General features: G+C 44.5%; 2 protein-coding genes across 14 annotated transcripts; both read right to left on the bottom strand.

The window, feature by feature from the left end:
- Window positions 1-224: 224 nt before the first annotated feature.
- nyx (nyctalopin) lies at window positions 225-5,393 on the bottom strand. Of its 2 annotated transcripts, none has more exons than XM_023800754.2 (3): window positions 5,035-5,393; window positions 4,097-4,174; window positions 225-2,578 (listed from the first exon to the last, which is right to left on the bottom strand). In XM_023800754.2, the coding sequence occupies exons 2-3, from the start codon at window positions 4,116-4,118 to the stop codon at window positions 1,182-1,184; spliced, it is 1,419 nt and encodes a 472-aa protein (XP_023656522.2). In that variant the 5' UTR covers window positions 4,119-4,174; window positions 5,035-5,393; the 3' UTR covers window positions 225-1,181. The 2 variants fall into 2 exon arrangements, with proteins under 2 accessions (XP_023656522.2, XP_023656521.2); XM_023800753.2 differs by having other exon boundaries at window positions 4,398-5,393.
- Window positions 5,394-5,506: 113 nt separating this feature from the next.
- ddx3xa (DEAD-box helicase 3 X-linked a) lies at window positions 5,507-17,916 on the bottom strand. 12 transcript variants are annotated; one of them, XM_023800743.2, is made up of 20 exons: window positions 17,583-17,916; window positions 16,204-16,261; window positions 15,938-15,985; window positions 14,790-14,861; window positions 12,935-13,129; window positions 12,607-12,727; window positions 12,389-12,502; window positions 12,206-12,305; window positions 11,993-12,128; window positions 11,748-11,845; window positions 11,509-11,607; window positions 11,254-11,414; window positions 10,869-11,013; window positions 10,652-10,796; window positions 10,301-10,351; window positions 9,028-9,209; window positions 8,818-8,935; window positions 8,542-8,695; window positions 8,361-8,455; window positions 5,507-8,229 (listed from the first exon to the last, which is right to left on the bottom strand). In XM_023800743.2, exons 1-20 carry the CDS (start codon window positions 17,625-17,627, stop codon window positions 8,150-8,152), a joined length of 2,217 nt encoding a protein of 738 aa, XP_023656511.1. In that variant the 5' UTR covers window positions 17,628-17,916; the 3' UTR covers window positions 5,507-8,149. The 12 variants fall into 12 exon arrangements, with proteins under 12 accessions (XP_023656511.1, XP_023656510.1, XP_023656509.1 ...); XM_023800742.2 differs by having other exon boundaries at window positions 8,355-8,455; XM_023800741.2 differs by having other exon boundaries at window positions 8,337-8,455.
- Between the last annotated feature and the right edge of the window lie 1,040 nt (window positions 17,917-18,956).

Consider the following 18,956-nt stretch of genomic DNA (forward strand, 5'->3'; position numbering starts at 1 on the left):
CATTGCAATAGGGGTGAATCGTAACGGATTGCAATAGTAGTTGCTTCATATGTATCTTTAATGTATCGTATTGTTAGCAATGTATCAAGATGTGTACAGCATCGCCTTGGAGATGGACATGCATATTTCTAGGAAATACCGATTCACCTAATGACATATGAGGGCTTGGAATGATGTATAGATCTTTAAAAATATTAATACATCATAGATTCAGTTCATGAAAGTCACACATCACTACTTTTAATGTCATCACAGTTAAATCAATCCGCTGGCATAAATACACACTAAATTTGACAGGTATTGATAACTGTATCCCTCACAACAGTACAACTACGTACTATGTACTGTAGCAATGGCTAAATAGAAAATCTTGATCCTTTGAAGACGGTGCCACATCAGCAATCAATAGTGCTTACGATTCTGTACGAGGCTGTATCTGCTTGGCCCAAAAAAGGTGATCCTCACAATGAATACATTACCCAGAGTTCACTGGCATTTGCTCTTAATGGCTGATGGTGTCAGATTACAGGATCCCTATGTGGGTGCTTATTAATAATTACAGCTGTTCTGAAGACATGTGGCTACCTAGATCCGGTATCGTCTATAAGCCAATGTGACAAATTATCATGCTGATCACCGTTTTTTACTGCCAAGCCAATCAGCCAACAGCAGTGCTGGTGGCCTCCATACAAGATCATAATCCCAGCTCAACTTGTACAGTTTCCTGGCACAAGAGGAAAGTAGAACTAATGAGAATAAAGAATTTCTTTGGAGGGAATCGCTGTGGGATGCAATTCCTGACAGACCACTCCCATTTCCTGAAAAACTGTTGATTTTAATGCTACTTTCCTCCATGTTTGTACCATTTGTTTGCTTTGGGACTCAAAAAATGTCCCTCTAAACAGTTATGAAATTGAACGTATGAGTTACAATGACCTCCAACAGCACAAGTCTCTGCATTATGTTAAATTATACAAACAGTTATAGTCGTACATCCCAATAAAACACCATAGCCACCATAAATCATGGAGCAGAATCTGCAGTTCTCTGCATTGTGAAATATCCACTGTAGTGCACATGGACTGACTTCCCGCTATAAGAAACATCGGTCTTTCCCCTAGTTGACAAAACATGATACATATTTTTAAAAATGGAAGAATCAGCCCTGAAAAACATTGACTTCAACTTCCCAAGAGCTCGTCATTACGTGCATACACTCCACAGAGGAGCCCAAAGAGCAAGAGAAGCTGGTTGCCATAGAAACGGGTCCCAACAGATACCCGGCTCTCCGTCTGGTTTACCATGGTGCTGTTCCTGCCCTCGGTGATGTTGAGCATCTCATCCCGCAGCTCCTGCTGCAGAAGTTTGGACAGGAAGCTGCTGAACCTGTTTTCGGTGGTGGAACGCCACAGATCCGTGGGTGCTGGGGCAGAGCTTGTGAAATTGAGCTCTGCTGGATCCACACACACCCCACCAACCTTGTAATAGGCTATCTCACTAAGGTCCAAGCCAGCCACAGCAGATGGGGAGGCGCAGGGAATATCCCTCACCAACTTGTAGTTGTCCATCCACTCCTTCAGCCACTCCAAGTCACAGTTACACTCCCACGGGTTGCGAAAAACATAGAGGTGACCCAGGAAGTAGATTGGCTGGAACACTGAGAATGGCAGAGTGGTCAGATTGTTACTGTTGAGGTGCAGAGAAATGAGGCTGGTCAGGTTTTCAAAGGCTTCCTCTTCAATGAAGGATAGATGGTTCCGGTCCATATAAAGCACCTCCAACTCTGCTAGATCGCCAAACCAAGTCTTGGAGACATGGGTGAGAAAGTTACCGCCCAAGTTGAGCATCTTTAAGTGCCAGAGGCCTCTGAATGAATAAAGGGGAAGGTCCGCCAGCAGATTGTCATTGAGGTAAAAGTTCTCCAGCCGCTGAAGGTCCTGGAAGGCCTTGTCATGGATGACATTGATGCGATTCTCCTGCAAGTTCAGGTATTGGAGTTTTCCAAGTCCCAGCAACGAATTGTAGGCAATGGCCTCAATCTTGTTGCGCTCCAGGTAAACATGGGTGAGATTCTCCATGCCTCTGATTGCCCCCGGTATGCGCCGGAAGTTATTCTGGTAGCAAAGCAGCTCCTGCAGCGCCGTCAGCTCCACAAAGATGCGGTCAGGCATGCTGAAGAGGTTGCAGTCTGCAAGGTCGAGGCGTCTCAGTTTTTTCAGAGCGATGAACGTACGAGTGTGCAGATAGCGGATGTGCTCGTTATGAGTCATCCTGAGCTGCAGCAGGTTGGGTAGCCCTTTAAAGGCTCCCGGGGTTATGAAGGAGATGTTATTGTGGTCGAGCGACAGGGAGCTCAGAGAGGGCAGCGTTCCAAAGGCCTGTTCAGCTAGGAACTTCAGGCCGTTCTTGTCCAGGTTGATGGAGGTAGCCTCGCAAGGGAACTCCTTGGGCAGGTCAAGCAGGCCGGCGCGGTCGCACAGCACAGTGCAACTGCCTTCCTGGATGCAGGTGCAGCTGGCTGGACAGGAGCGTGTGCAGCCCCAGGGGGCTGGGGCAGGGGGCAGCAGCAGGAAAGACGCTATGGGAGGGAGAGCAAAGCAAGAAGGGGGGGCACATCAGTCTTAGGCTTAATTGTTATATTGGATCTCTGGTCCCTGTTTATAACCAAGTGAAGTGCTGTTCTCACTCTATATTCGCTCTTTATCTAAATAGAATAAACTAATTTGAATTAATAAATGTATTATTTCTTTATTAATGACAAATGCAACGATTTTTGCTGCCTTGCAAATCATCTGGAAAATTCTGGAGCTCTAAGTAATTTCGGAAAGCAGGGGGATTTCATGCAACTAAAATTTTCCCTTGGAATGACACGAGCCTTGACAAATATGATGTATGAAATTGTATTTCACCTGAAGCCCCCCCCCCCAGAATTAGTTGGGTAAGAAATAATTTCCCATGGATCGACATACAAATGCTTGAAAGGAGTCTCAGAAAAACCAGGAGCCAAAAAAAATTCAGCTTCATTGCTGGTTTCCATTCTTTCTGGACTGAGCTATGCTGGCTGGCACTGTGGCCAAAAAGCAGAAAACAGCTGAGTCAGGATCCTGTCAGACTGATCTCTCAAAAAGGAGGGGTTTTAGAATAATTCACTGCAAATTAATATAAAAATTAATATAATATGAAAATCGATTTAAACATGTCTAAGGTTTAAAAAGACGGACAGTTCGTACATGAAATCTCCTCGTTAATTGTGGGATTCCCTTCCACACTTTTTGGCTCTGCTATTCACCTAAAATATTTATATCAGATCTTTAGAAAGGCAGGGTCGTTAATTGTGAATGAAGGCCACATACCAAACTTGGAAAACAGCACGATTTGACCGCAAATCACAGGAGACGTGATCTTATATGTCATATCTGTATATAAACACGTAGCCATGTCTTCTAAATGAACACAGTCGAAATATATATTTTAAAATCAGGTAAAATTTAGGCTATATCTATTTACTGTTGCTTAACTTAAAATAACGAAAGCTGTGTTCCTTAAGAGGTAAACCGTATGCAATTTCACTTTGATTACAATTATTCCCGATTATTAGAAAATCAAATCGTATATCCGCAATCTGTAAAGCGTATTAAGATTAATTCAACAAAAGATCATCTTCACCGGATAAATCTGCAACGAAAACCAGAATATAGGGTGAGGATCGAGAAGCAGAATAACGAAACACTCATGTACGGGCGCTCATCTGAATTAGTATGTAATGAAAACAGCCACAGTAAAAGTAATCACTTAGCAAATGAGTCCCCCTTTCGGTAAGATTAAGGTTGTAGTAGATTGCCTGACGCAGCAATAAAAATTTTGAACATAAAAAAACTGATATTTAGTGACCTAAAATAAAATTAAAATGTTATATTTCGTCAAGATGCTCTCGACACTTTTAAAATCGTATTTTCTAGTAAGTCACCTAAGAATGTTTGTATGAACGGTGTGATCTGACAAATCCTGGCTACCACGTGACCCGCCTAGAAGCGCAGGGGGCTGAGGGGGTACAGACAAATACTTCGGGACACAGTGAGCGCAGTCCTGTACGCACCTTGCACAAAGAAGAAAAACATCAGTTCTCCTTTAGCGTATGCATGTCAAGATCGAGCATGTAGGAAACGAGCGAGACCTGAAACAGAAACTTTAAGTATAAGGCGTTCTGTCCGTGAATCATTTAACGGCGCAAGTCTCAGTTTAAACCGCCGGGCAAGCTTTGCTAAAACATAGCTACATAAACACATTACATACATACATAGATACACGACCATCTGGCAAGAGTTGCAGTTTAAGGCCTACTTCATATCCTTATAAAGCTGCAGAAATTGCACCCCTTCCCAGCAGACCGGCATTACCCGTTACGAGGAGCTCCTCTGAAGGCATCCCACTTGTGACCCTTTCGCACTGGCTGCTGCATCTGCACAGCCCGCATCCCTCCCGGGGATTTAAAAGCAGCGTCCGTGGGTGGGGTCGTCACCATTCACATCAGTGGGGGATTACAGAGGTCAAAGCAGGACTCATAAATCTCAGCAGACAGAAGCAGCTCTGCAGCAGGGCTTTGGGCGACAGCTCATATATATATCTGGCCCATCGTATTATTTACTGCACTGAAGTTCTCAATCCGACTTTATTTGGGGTTGGTAGGGGGCAATAGCGGATTTGGGGGTAGGCGACACGGACAGTCGCCTAGGGCGGTTTTCTATCGCCTATTTGCCGACCACAACCAAGATATCATGTCACTCTGAGGGCCAATTAACCAAGTGAGCTACACAGGCTACTATTCAGATATGAGACATGACTGACCGCAGGGGACCCCGCTGGTAGCCCGAGGTAGGGGGAGCGGGGGAATTAATCACATATGATATTGACTTGGTGCACCTCTAACTAATGCAAGTCAGGCATACTCTGAAAAGCCACCAAATAAATCATAATTTAATAATGATACTGCGAATGTATGGCCGAGTTTCCCCATACATATTGTTGCATTTTTACCTGTTTGTACGAAATCGGTGAGAATATAAAGCCAGCCGCCACACCAGGAAATGATTCGGTATTGATTGGTTAAGCGCTGGGGCGGACTTCACCATTAGACAAGCCAGGCAACCACTCCGGGGTCCTGAAAACTAGGGGGCCCATAGAGACAGAATTTCCAGAAGTTATGTTTAAGAATATAATAGACGTGTTTATGTAATTTAAGTGATCGTATTATGTTATTTACATTTCTAGCGACAGTTTTGAGGATAGACAGTTGCACCCGCTACAGCTGTAATGGAATATTCCAAATTGTGAAAACAATTAAAAACACAAAAGATCGTATGCAAAAATTCAAGACAAACCTTAACAAAAGGTAATCCTTCACACATACAATGCACAGTGTCAGCTGACATGCTATAAGTTAATGGATCAGAACAAGCAAATGACTCCGACCGGGAATTTAAAGCACAAACAAAATGCACAAACGAAATTTCGATTTGTATAAACTGATTTTTACTGCATTTTCACTTTGCCTACACTGCAGCACTGAGCTGCTACAAAGGGCTCTCCATGTTAACAGTCTTAGAAAACATGCTTAAGGTCTCTTTTCCAAACTTTATTCAGATAAAATCATACAATAAATGCACAGCTGAGACGTCTCATGCAGTGCATAGCTTCTAAACTAGTACATAAAGCAAACACTAAACCTAAAGGAGACCTGGCGTTCGTTTCCGTTTAAAAACACTTAATTTAAGCTTCAAACCCCCTCAAACTACTGACCCCCCCACATCATTCATGGTTCATCTTAGAGGCTGGTCATACTTACTGCTATAGCTGAAGCTTGTTAAATGTTCATTTAAAAAGGTCAAAACACCAGACACACCTAATATGCAAATGCAATAATAGAATAACCACATGTTTTAGGATTGCCTTGTGCCAGACGTTCACTGGGGAAACAAAAATCTGAACAAAAATCACGAATGAAGAACCTGGACACGGCACTGATACTTTAAGGAAATGTGTTTGAGAACTTATCCAAACCTTGGCATGTCGGTTCAAATTTTGTTTGCCAATTAAGTAATCATAGAAATGCAAGGCCAAAAAGGCCAGTGACAGGTGTGGATTTTGACAGAGTCCAATATGACTGACATTAAAAAGCCCACACTACCCCAAAATATAAGTCTCACGCATACGGGTGACATTCAACATTCAAGTGCCAGTGTTTATGTACTGTCTTTTGGTCAAGTTTCTCAAAACTTTCAAAGAATCACTTTAGGCTTATAAAAATAAATATTTCTCAAAAATGCTTAATAAATTACACAAAACTAGCAGCACAAGTAGAATCTAGAAATCTGTGTGCAAATAGCTAAATTTGCAACTGCTATTCACCCCTGGTCCCAAATAAATCCTTGTAAATATCAAGAACCTTCCCCTTTTGTAAACAAGCTGCGTTTCACAATCTCAACATACAATATTGGTAAGCTTAAGACACGCACTCAAGACATTTATATAAAACTCTAGGTGTGCAATAAAATAACTCTGTAAAACGTGATGGATACGACACAAAAGGGCCTAAGACCTAACTGAAATAGCACCATTCGTTAGTTACCTCAATACTGTCAGTGCATCCGATTCAGTTCGTTTAAAATTTCAAGGCACAACACACAAAAGAATTAGTCTATTGCACTTAAAGTTAAATGCCATCACGCCCCCCTAAATCTCAACTTCCTGCTAAGGAAATTAAGCCTAAGGCAGCTTCTCAGTCATTTTTAAACTACAAAATGGCAGATTAACTCCAGAGGAGCAGAGTGTTACCGTACCTTGGGGGAAAAGTAACCCTCTGCCCCAGCTTTGGCCGGTTCACATGGAATACACAGCCAGTTCACAATGGAAACCTCTGCACCTGAAATGCTGCTGCACAAAGCAGTCTAACTGCCCTCTCCACTGCACCCCCTGCAGACTGATTTGCTCTGTATGTACATCACTGAGCTCTGAAATCTCTAACAGCCGTTTTAGTCCAAGAATGAGCCGTGCCTTCGATTCTGCCGAGAATGTCTTTCGGTATCAACGCAGCTTGAAAAAAAGAGAAAAACAAAGAGTATGTCTAATATAAAGCCTGCTGTAGAACTCACTTTTTATCACCTTGACCAAAAAACAACACCAGCATGCGTAGGACACCGAAGCGGCCATGTCGATCCACGTGGCCGTTTCAGCGCTGTGGTCCATTAGAAGCCATTCAACGAGTCACATCTAATATGGCAGGCGATTCTGAGATTTGGTAGAGTTTAAACAGAACTGCTCCCCCCATAAAAGTTTTTTTAAAAGAACAAAAACAAAAAAAAACCCACTTCACGGCTAGATTGTGAACTTTTCTAGCTGCCTCAGCACTCAAGTCAATTGCAAAAGGTGGATTAATTGCAGCATTTGTCTCCAAACACTGGCCTGTTTTAAGAAGTTAGTCACAAATTAAGATCACAGCTGGAATGGCTTTTTGAAGAATACCAAATCCTTCATAGGTACCTGTCCAGGATAGAGTGAGCACAAAAAAAGAACTCTTCATCCCTTGATAGTTGCCACACAAAGGATCAACATTTCAGCTCTGAAGATGATTCCATGAGCTGAGAGCTGTAGTCTAATGCAGACCTCCTGATGTCCCTGTGACAATTTGAGGTTCAAATGGAATGACTCACTCAAGTCATAACATCCCAGTGTTTGCCAAGGTTTGATTTAGTACAAGCTTTTTGCCTTAAAAAGGAAAAAAAAAAGGGAAAAAGATCCTACTGAGCTTTAGGCCAGCAGTACAGTCAGTAATGACAAAACAAATTCCTGTCTAATTTCAAAGGCACAGTACATTAACAGAGAAATGATCCTCAGATTTACAAGAAAGAAATTCATCTACAGCAGAAGACCGGAGTCCAAGATGCCAGGCATTTATCGCAGCAGCCATGTTTCGTTTAAGTGGTGACCCTCAGATTCTCTGGCTTGCCATCTTCAGCCACCTTGTTGGAACAGTGTCAGAGAATCACAGCTGGTAATGTACTGCAGGTTCTTGAAGCTACAAGGGCAGTCTGGCTAAGTTACATGTGGTATCCATTCAGCTAGTTTGGCATGTCGCCGAGCCTCATGAGAGCCTCTAGTTTCCCCACCAGTCAACTTGGGAGGAGTAGTTCCCTCCATATCCACTGTCGCCGCCGTAGAAGTTTCCAAAGCCACCTAGGAACATAGAGTGACAGGTTAGCGAATCTACATGAGCTGACGGAGCACATTCTAATAGGAAGACCTCCCCCACTTAAGTCACATTCAAGGACACCAACCCTTACTGCCACCAAAGCCCCTACTTCCACCGTGACCGCCAATGCTGCGGTTTCCTCGGCCACCGAAGCTGCTGCTGCCGCCGGCTGTCTGACGGTAATCTCTGGCCCCGAAACCACCAGAGAACCTAAAAGGCACAGAAGACCATCTTTAAAGAACAGTTATGGCCAACAGGGCAGAAGCATTCAGTAAAGCTTCAAGTATCTGCAGTACCTCTTGGACCGGCCTCGGCTGCTGCTTTTGTGCTGGTGGTCGTAGGCCAGACTCTCCAGCCAGGAAGGCACCTCCTGTTTGGCCTCCACCAGGAGGTCCAAGAGATCCTTTGTAATATTGCTGTTCTTGTCATTGAAGAAGGAGGTGGCCAAGCCTAATGAGAAAGGCAACCGTGAACTGTAGCCCTAAATGTCATCTCACACAGCAAGTAAGTACGATTAACGCCTGTATTTAGTGTAGCTGAATACCTCTTACAATATTAAGGCACATACATACCAAGGTTTCCCACACGACCGGTACGCCCAATGCGATGGACATACTCCTCAATGTCACTGGGCAGGTCAAAGTTAATGACATGTTTGACATTACAGATGTCCAGCCCACGAGCAGCAACCTACAATGACAGCACACAACCAGCATTAGATACCAATTCAGATTTTTCCCATCAGAATCAATGCATTTGTAGAGCAAAGTGCAGGAACATACAGCCGTAGCCACTAGGATGGGACACCGTCCAGAACGGAACTGGTGCAGTGCTTCCTCTCGGTCTCTCTGGGAACGGTCACCATGGATACTAGTGCATGCGTAGCCCTCGCGGTACAGGAAGTCCTCCAGCGCATCTGCGCCTTTCTTGGTCTCCACAAAAACCAAGGTGAGGGAATCCTTGCCTGCGGAATGGAACAGGTGTTGATATTCGAAGCCAGAGAAGCCCTGCGTTTCAGGATGGAAAGCGTGAGCTCACCTACCTCAAACACCGAGCTAAAACGATGATGCATCAGAGCACGTTCTTAAAAAGCATGGGAGCTTGCAACTTAAACTGGGAACTACATGTATGACAAGCAGTTTTGCCTTGACTGACAACCATTAAGTTAAACCAGTTGTGCCCAATTCAGCAGAATACTTCAGAATTGAAGACAATCTGACAAAAGACAAATTTATTCAAGAGTGATAAGACTTTAGTCGGGTTCAATGTTTGTCACAGGATGACTTTAATGGCTATCACAGCAAACGCTCAAAAAAAAAATAAATATATAAGATATTGGTGAGCAAGACGGGATGGGGCATGAAAGACTACAGCATTTCAGACCTACATGAAGTGACCTCATTTAAGCTGTACCCAAAAATCGCATTACATCCAGATCAACTCAAACACTTAACATTTACATTTTTAAATAGCTTGGACTGCAATGCTGACACCGTACATTGCTGAGCAAAAGCAGCCAGTCCATCCCTTTTAAACCCACATTAGTTCCCACACCTCAGGGGACTGGTGAAGTACTTGGTCTAATGTACAAAGAGTATAAATAACCCTACATCTTCTATTAAGCTACAGCTAAAGCGAGGCAGCCTTCAAAAAGCTAAGCAACTCGCAGCATCGCTTCAAGGCACAAATATTTGGTTCTAAAGTTCTGTGATGTAGGACAACAGAATTTGATCATTCAAAAAGGGGTTTGAATGGAGCATAACAGTCATTGACAGTTCAAAATGAAAGTCACTTCATAGGCGACAGATGAACTCAAAGATGTTGCTGCAGACAGTGACACCCAACTGGAAAGGCCTCCCTCCCATAAGTGCAGGGGGCTGCCCAACAAGGACGACCCATCTGCACGGTTTAAAGCCTACACCAGCAGTCACCGTCTGCTCCAGTTAACGTCACTGAGTGGGGCGAGATGGGGCGGGGTGGGGTGGGGGGGGGGGGGGGGGACTGACACAGTGCCAGGCACTGAAAGACCACTGCATACGCTCGTCAACAACTTACCAGGCTTCTCTGGTGTCTCACTTGCATTTTCCTGAACCTCAGTGGGAATAACTGAACAAAACCAGACCTTGTAACACACTTAAAGCATTTCAGAGTAGCTTCTTTGAATAATAGCACTCAACTGCTACCCCAAATGAAACACAGTATCAATGCCGCTTTACCCACTAAAACAGCTGAAGACCATCTACACAAAAAACTGATACCCCATTTGAGAATAGTAGTTAACAGGAGGAACCCTCTACGTCTGCAATAAACACTGAACCTTCACTAACCCAAGTTAGCTACCTAGAACATACACACTATACTGCGGCTATAAATACTATTGCATATTAAAGGTGGAGATGTAGTTACCTGTCGCATTCAGGAGGTCCAGCAAAAAGGAGCGCTTGTCGCTCTCCTCCACCCAAACCACCTTCTGGGTGATGTTTTCCGAGGTGGATCCAACACGGCCCACCGCCAGGAAAATGTACTCCTCCAGGAAGTCCCGAGCGAGGATCTGAGGGCATTTTAGGAAATCAGACACCACTTTCTGGATCTAAATGTGTGGCTCACAGTCTAGCAAAGTTACCTGGATTTCCTTGGGGAAGGTGGCACTGAACATCATGGTCTGACGAAGGCCCTTGGGAGGCATGGTGTCCTGCTCAACGATGCGGCGGATCTGGGGCTCGAAGCCCATGTCCAGCATGCGGTCTGCTTCATCCAGCACCAAAAAGCTGGATTAGGAAGGGAGAAGAAAAACCAAGAACGTTAATAAAAGCCCTGGAAGGAGAGACGTAGGTGTCACATACACTACACACCCATGTTGCAGTAGTGTCTATTTCACACACATCCGTAATCACAGCAATGGCAAAAGGGACTGGAGAAAAAATGTAACCGTAACGCAAAGGCCTTTTATACGCAGAGGAAATGTCCCTTAATGCAGCCCTCATCTGGTGTTTTGGGAGGAATCTTACTTGCAGTAATCCAAGCCAATCTTGCCCCTCTCCATCATGTCCACCAGACGGCCAGGCGTGGCCACCAGGAGATGACACCCCCGCTCCAGGTCACGTATCTGCTGGCCGATGTCGGCCCCCCCATACACGACGCAAGGGCGCACACGGGAACGGTAGGAAAACTGGAAGGGGGGGATGGGAGAAGAGGAAGTGAGACTACAGACAGCCGGCGGGCTCACGGCATCCAGCATGCTGCTTCACGTGTAGACCGCATACCTTTCGGGCCTCGTCATAGATCTGCAGGGCAAGCTCCCGGGTGGGGGCCAGAACCAGGGAGATCGGATACTGCTTGCGTCGCCCATACCTCCCATTCTCCTGAGGAGGCATTTACAGATAATTAACATTACAAGACGCGCGGCAGCATTTTCATTTACATCAGACTTCGCCAACTGACACTTGATATGGCTCAAACGCAACTGAGATCCGATCGTTTACTCGTGACGGCACTGCAGTACCTGACTGCCGGATTTGATGGCCCGCAAGGACTCTCCCGGACCGTCGTTATAGATCTGACTCAGAACTGGAAGCAAGAATGCTGCGGTTTTCCCAGAGCCTGAACAGGGACAAATCACCAGAAATCATTCAAGTTTGCGTATCCCCACCTCAGGTCAACAATCAGCCAGATTCTCCCACCCAACACAATAACTGCAAGGCAGTCAGCATGTAGCCACAGGTAGTGGGCCACAGGGGGCGCTCTCACCTGTCTGGGCACAGGCCATCAGGTCCCTCTTGGTCTTGATGATGGGAATAGCATACTTCTGCACAGGAGTGGGCCGAGTGTAGCGGCTCAGAGCGATGTTACCCATGATGATCTCGCCCATGTCGACATCATGGAACTGGGGACACGCTCCAATTAGATGGCATCGCGAAGACGAGGAAATGGGCTGATGGGGAGCAAGAGTGAAGGACTTACACTTTCGATGTGAGGAGGGCAGTTTGTGCCAGTGGCCTCGACAGGAATGTCGTCATATTTCTCGAAGTTTATGCCTGTGTTGCTTCCAGAGAACAGCTCACTGGGGGGGCAGAAACACCAGTCAGCATAAAGCAAGGCAGCTCTTTGAGTAAGATGGAGAAACTGCCAATGACAGATACTGACTGCTCCAGACGCTCGTTTGGCGCCATGGGCTTGGACCAGTCCTCCTCATCTCTGGAGTCCTCCACCCAGCGGCTGTTCCCTCCTCCAAAGCCCCCACGCTCATACCTGTCAGACCTACAGAGCACATAGAGGGGCAGGACGAAATGCCCAGAAACCAACCATGAAATTAAGAATTTGCTCTTCTTGTATGCAACTACTGAAAGTGCAGAAATCCATACCTTCCTCTTGAGCCAGACCCACGGTCGCCGAAGAAAGAGGACTTCCCTCTGTCGGTACGCCCACCGAAGCTGCTGTAGGTGTCTCTGTCTTTGGGGATAGCCCAGCCACCATCGCCATACCCTAGAGAACATTACAGCCTATTAGCTAAGTTTCAGACCCACCCAGCCTACTTTTTCCCTGCTCTCTACGGATTTCCATGCTAGTCCAGTGGAACTATTTCGCCAGGTTTTTTGGTAAGGCTCACATACCATGAAAAGCATTCACATGCTCTACCAATATCCATGCAAATCTATTTTCAGGACTACCAGCAGATGAGCTCTTCCCTACCTGCATTTTGCATTGGCTGGGACTGGTTAAAGGAGCCACCGCCTCTGTTGCCACGGTACCCACCACGCCCACCTCGATCTGTGCGGGAAGGTCCGCGTCCTCCATAACCACGGTCTCCATTCAGGCGACTGTCCCTGCCATCATGGTATCCATTCACAAAGCCATTGCTCCGCCCACCGTCCCATCCAGGAGAGTCTTCAATAGGTCAGGGAGGGAAATAGATCAAGGCCAGTTAATTCACAAGAAATAAGTTTGACACAAAATCTGAAACCAAGCAGCAATGCTGAAGGTCAGTGAGGTCAGTTTAAGGGGGATTACAAACCCAAAGGGTCTTCACTGCTCAAAAAGCACAAACACACACCTGCAGGTTACAGTTTTAAATATTGAACACAAGTTGACAATGTCCAAGACAGCAACGCTTTGGAGATGAGATGCATAGATTTTAACGGACAAGAGGTCTGGATACTAACTGCCAAGCATTAACAATGACTGACCTCTGACTATTAACCTCAACCCGCTGCTGTTCAACAGTAGAGAAACGGACATCATAAGAATTTATGTAATACCTGAGCAATGCACCTCTAACCGTTTTCCCACATGCGTCTGCGCAGCAGTGCATGCTGACTGCGATTCCCATCAAGTCACACTGCCATCGACACAAGCAGGAGACACACCAACTAACAATCAGATACCAACCCATCCCTGCTCCATCTGCTAAGAGATTCATTTAAAACTGGCCACATCAAAAATGCCACCCAAAAGCTAGAGCTTCATCTAATCCTTAACAGCCCCAGTCCTGCACACACAACTGGCATGAATTAAAAGTCTACACTTCCCACTAAGACGAACCAAAAACCCCAGGGAACAGAACGCCACCGCAGGGCAACGTGGCCCGGCTGTCACAAAGTGTGTCAGCATTCATTTGCATCATTTAAGAGTGCTGACCTGGGTGAATTTAAAGATTTTAAACCATTATGAAGTCTTACAGCTATATACGGTCACCAAAACCTAGCAGGTACCCAAACATTTGCTTCATACCATTCCTTCTAATGACACTTTTGGAATAGATTTGACCCAGATGTTTACACATTTCAAAGAGGGAAGTATTATGTTCTTATTTCATGGCACTAGGACACATCAAGAGGTAATTAAGCTGCATATTCCTTTGGTATGGGGTCATGCGTAGTTAATTTTGGTATAAGCATAACCCAGAGAAACAAGCCCATTTGGGAAAAGTAACGCTAAGACGCCAAAGGGATGTAATTATAATGCCATGACCAACAGGTCAGTGTTTTGTTCAACATCTTGCCGCAACGAAATGTTAATGCTGTCATCACCCTGAATGCCAAGTCATGACACCCGATACGTAAACCGACATCCCCATGGGAAGGATAATCTGCCAAAATGTCAGCACAACTTTGTTAAGGCAGCCGAAAGCTGTAACAGACACAAAGACCACATACCTTACTATAATCACACATTTCAATCCAACTCCTAACAACCAGAACCAACCATTAAAAAAAAGTTATGCAGCGGTCCAAATGAGTAGTGCTGAAACGGTTAATTTATGAACAAAAGAACACCAGGGGTGGAAAAATCCAAGAAAAAGCAGTGACTAGGTGGCTGGCATTCATCTTCAAGCAGTGAAACATCCACGTTGACACTTGGTACATATCGTGCAACGTAAAGCATTGGGGGCCAGGGCAGAGGCAACACAAGCCTTACATCAGCCACAGTCCATGGATACACAGACCGGAAGGGGCACAGGAGCGCCATGCGAGCTCATATGCGCCAACACAGACAAGCTAAGCTTCTGCAGTGCACCCCAGACACATGCAGATGCATCCTGGCATACCACATCTGGCAGGCCAACCACTGCTGTAGGCCTGAAACAAAGAAAGGTCCTGCGAAGGGCATCTTGGGTAACCTGAACAAAAGCACAAAACCCTTTGTCAAGTAAATCCCATAGACAAAATACAGAAGAGGGACCAAGCTTCCAGTGCAGTCAGACCTTGTGAAGAGTCCTCTTTGCCTATTGTACTTGTCACTACCTTGTAGTCAGACTCTAATCAAATGAGTAAATGTTTAACTGCTTATTGGTTTAAACAGAACCAATAAGACAAAATGCTGCTTTTCTGGCAAAATTTGCAAGGAAGAAAAACAAAGTCACCATGTCTCATTACAATCAAAACAATAACCATCTGAAAGCAACATAAATGCCTGACAGCCACCTTATTGGGTCATTAAGGCAATTTCATTAAAGTGTTGTTGGTACTTAAGGAAAAGCTGTCAGATACACAGTACCATACTTGAATAAGCACTCTGTATGGGGGGGGGGGGTATTTCCTGCTGTTAAAGGTAAAAGGGGAAAAAAAACAACGGCTCAAGGCAAATAAATTTGGTCAAATATTTCCATAAAATATCAAGACTTAAAATGACCGGAGGCCCGGAAAACACAAGCAGGGCTCGGTGCCTAAGACATGCCAGCTGAGAGGGAGGAAAGCCTGTTTTAATGATTATGATCAACAAACAGCTTAAACATTCTCAGCGAAAAGGTTCAACACAGCTATTACTCCATTCTGATGTCCCCTCTCAGACTGTATAGAAATAATAAAGGCAGCCAGGCAGTCAAAGCAAAAACAGCAAAGGCACATGTACCAAAGCAACGCTAGCTTTAGAAAATACCCCAGAAGTTCAACTACTGCCTAATTAAATCCATGTACACAGGACAAAAGGCCACACCTGTCCTGACCAAGATCCTTGAATACACAAAATCCTCAGTAACAAACCACTAACAAAAACAATGTTTACTTCAGAGCACACTCTGAATTTCTGTTATAAACATAAAGCTGGATTTGTAACCACCATTAAGTCAACTACAGTGCACTCAAATTCCAGATTTAACACAGAGAGCACATGATGCCGTCTTAGGCATCCCATAAAGTCACATATTCAGTAAAAAAAAAAAAATAAAAGCGCCACTGAACAGGATTCAGATCTCACCGTTTTTTGACGCTTCTTTATTCCGTAAATGAGGTGGAATGTACCGCCCTGAAAAAAAATATGACAATGAGGACATTGCAGTACATTTAGGCAGCTGCTCCAGCAACAATGAAGGGCCATATCCAATATAACACTGGTCAAGTGAACATGATCCAGTTTGTTCACCATTAGTTTATATCACAACTCAAAGCTAACAATTCCACAATTACGTGGATCGAGGAACAAATCTACGTGTGTCAGCTTCCCCAGATAAAACAGTCACTTACTGCCTGTGCCACCTCCACCTTGCCCGTCAGCTGGTGAATTTAAGTCTAGCACAGCAAGCTGCGGGAAAAAGAAAATCATTAGTTCACTCACACGGTGTTCATGACTAGAGAGAAGCAGCGCGCGGCCGCACATCGTACATGTACACATTGTGATGCCGATAAGGATCACTTTACGCCTGTCACGTGGCCGCCGCGCTGACTCGCGAGACACCGCGAGCTTCACGGCAGCACCGCCACGCGGATCCCAGCGAGTCAGTCAGTCAACGCCGGACCGGCCGCAAGTAGATCCGGCAAGTAGATAATGCGCCGTCGCCGAAATACAGCCATCTCAGTTAAGCGAACTGCATCCGCAGGCCAAACTGATGATTACCTTATAACTAACCTAGTAAAGCCGAAAATGAAAGGTGGGTCATAGAGCTGATGTTTTGCTTTAGGTCCGAAACACTTACGGACACGGAAATGTTAGGCTTCTAGCCCTTCACATATAAGGAACTAGTTACTTCGTATGCCTAACTGCGTATTAACTCGATGCTCATGCCGGCCGCACGCTTTCACTTGTGTAAGTATTAAAATACACATGGACAGAAAAATATAGAGTAAACACGGCTACGTCTAGATGGCGGGTAGTGATCAAAGCCCACAGACTCGGAATTTCCGAAGAGGACGGATTGCACACGGTCGGCACCTTCGTTTTCCATGGCGGCGACGGGGGAAGGGGGGGGTCGGTGAACGCGTCAAATGCTACGCAAAAACAAAGCCGGTCCCAGAATTAACCAGATTAAAACCAACATCGTGATCCAAGCAAAACTAAAAAAACAGGCACACCGTTCTTTATGAAGACCCAATAGCCAAGAATTTTAACATTAAATTCGGATCAAGGCTTCTCTTTCGTAAAGAATGCCGGAAATAAAACCCCCCATTTATGAACCATATTTACAGCAATGTTTGGCTATGTTAACCTACCCCCCACCTGTAACCATTCTAGATTTTTGTTCCTTAGTTTCCATTAAAAACCCATCCTAGCTTATAACAGACTTCGAATTTTTACAGATGTAAAAATAAAATAAAAGGATTATTAACCACCGTACAGGACAGGAAAATCATATACAACATTGATGGTAAATCCGTTTAAAAAGATCAGACCCGATGATCCAGAAAATGATAGCAACGAACCGAAAACCGGCCGCGGCGGCGTAGCCAGGCGCCGCCATCATCACCACTAGCTCCGACTGCACCAGCAGCCACCATCTTAACAGCGCCGGGCGGCGGAAGCGCGCAGTCCACCGCCAAGCTAGCGGCAGATCGCGGCGCATCCAGCCCGGCGTCCCCCCTCTCATCGTGTGGCCGGCGGAAAAGCCACCGGAGCCACCGACACTCACCTGCTGATCTAGACCGTGGACATTTTCGACGGCCACATGACTCATAACTAAAGACTGGTGAGGATGAATCCCTGTTGAGAAACGCGTTTCCTTTGTTAGCACGATAGCGACACGTCTTCGTATTTCCCCGTTGTCTTTCGTTTTAGTTTCAAAATGTAGAAGTATAGCTAAAGTAACGAGATAGTGTAGAAAACGTATGTTAAATATCTCCTTTTTGACTATTTACGCGACCGGTTATATAACGATCGGCGGTCTTTATTCCGAGCCGAGCTGAACGTTTAAACGACCTTTCGCTACTTCGAGACGGAATAGAGAGGATGAAGCAACGCGAGGTTTTATTGGCCGCAGCAACCTGACGGAGCCCAATGCAGAGCCCACATCCAAACATCGCGAGACTTGGACAGATTCAGCTGGCGCAGTTGGAAAAATAAATAGTATTAGAATTGTTAAGACAAAGAGTGCTTGTATTAGTTGTGCGTTGTTCATTTCTCGTTTTACATTTGCCATAATTTAGTTTCTAGTTTGTGGTCTTTAGCCGTCTCAATATACGCATTAATCAATTTTAATTCTCCAGTATCTATCACTAGTTACTGGTTTATAACATGTCTAGAGAAGGTACATTTAAAGTTCAACTCAGCTGCCAAATTGTTTTGGAGAAACGAAGAATGAAGTCCTGTATTTTTAATTTAAATGTTACGATTGTTGTAAAACAAAAGTTATTGTTTCGAAGAAAAGAGGAACGACGATAGAGTTCTTATAATTAGCATTCTTATATTTAGAGTACTTTATAAGTAAAGCTGTTTGTCTGGCAAGAATATTAAGCCATGTTAGTAAAGAATAGAAGGCCTATTTTATGAAGTTGAATTAATAACTTATTGATGTGATGCTGCATTTTGGAAATTAAATGTATTACCAATTGCAAATTTTTGTGATTTTACAAGCTGGCAAAAATAACCAGAAGAAATTGCTAAACTGCATAAGATACAGTATGTTATAGAACAACAACATAATATAACCAAACGCATTATCCGAGTGCAATTCTTTAAAACTTACTGGTTAATTTGAGTAAGTTCTTTTATTTCAATGATTCTGTCGTCGTGGGCTTTTTGGGGTAAAAGTGAAGGTATGGGCTTATTTTATTCAGCGTGAAGCCACAGCGGCAAGCGTGTTAATTGCTATTATTAACTTGGGGTATTCTCTTATGTAGTATATACGTCCGTTCCCTTTTACGGCTGTTTAGTTAGAAAATAATAGAAACAAAAGCACATGCTCTAATTTCTGTTATCGGTGGTTACATCGTTTGTAAACATTTTTTTTAATACACACGTTTCACATTAGATTATGCAGCAAGTTAAGATTATGCTTAGTGTTTAT

This window comes from Paramormyrops kingsleyae, chromosome 1 (assembly GCF_048594095.1).
Source record: "Paramormyrops kingsleyae isolate MSU_618 chromosome 1, PKINGS_0.4, whole genome shotgun sequence".
In the NCBI taxonomy this organism is placed as follows: domain Eukaryota; kingdom Metazoa; phylum Chordata; class Actinopteri; order Osteoglossiformes; family Mormyridae; genus Paramormyrops; species Paramormyrops kingsleyae.

Bases quoted from the DNA above. Each gene is read 5' to 3' on its own strand.
- nyx (XM_023800754.2), bottom strand. From the start codon at position 4,118: ATGTTTTTCTTCTTTGTGCAAG. The intron at 2,579-4,096 runs GTGCGTACAGGA...TCCCTCCCATAG, and splicing joins GTTTTTCTTCTTTGTGCAAG to CGTCTTTCCTGCTGCTGCCC.
- ddx3xa (XM_023800740.2), bottom strand. From the start codon at position 17,627: ATGAGTCATGTGGCCGTCGAAAATGTCCACGGTCTAGATCAGCAG. The intron at 12,306-12,388 runs GTCAGTATCTGT...CTGCCCCCCCAG, and splicing joins CCAAACGAGCGTCTGGAGCA to TGAGCTGTTCTCTGGAAGCA. The intron at 8,456-8,541 runs GTACTGCAGATA...TGTGCCTTTTAG, and splicing joins AGCCGAGGCCGGTCCAAGAG to GTTCTCTGGTGGTTTCGGGG.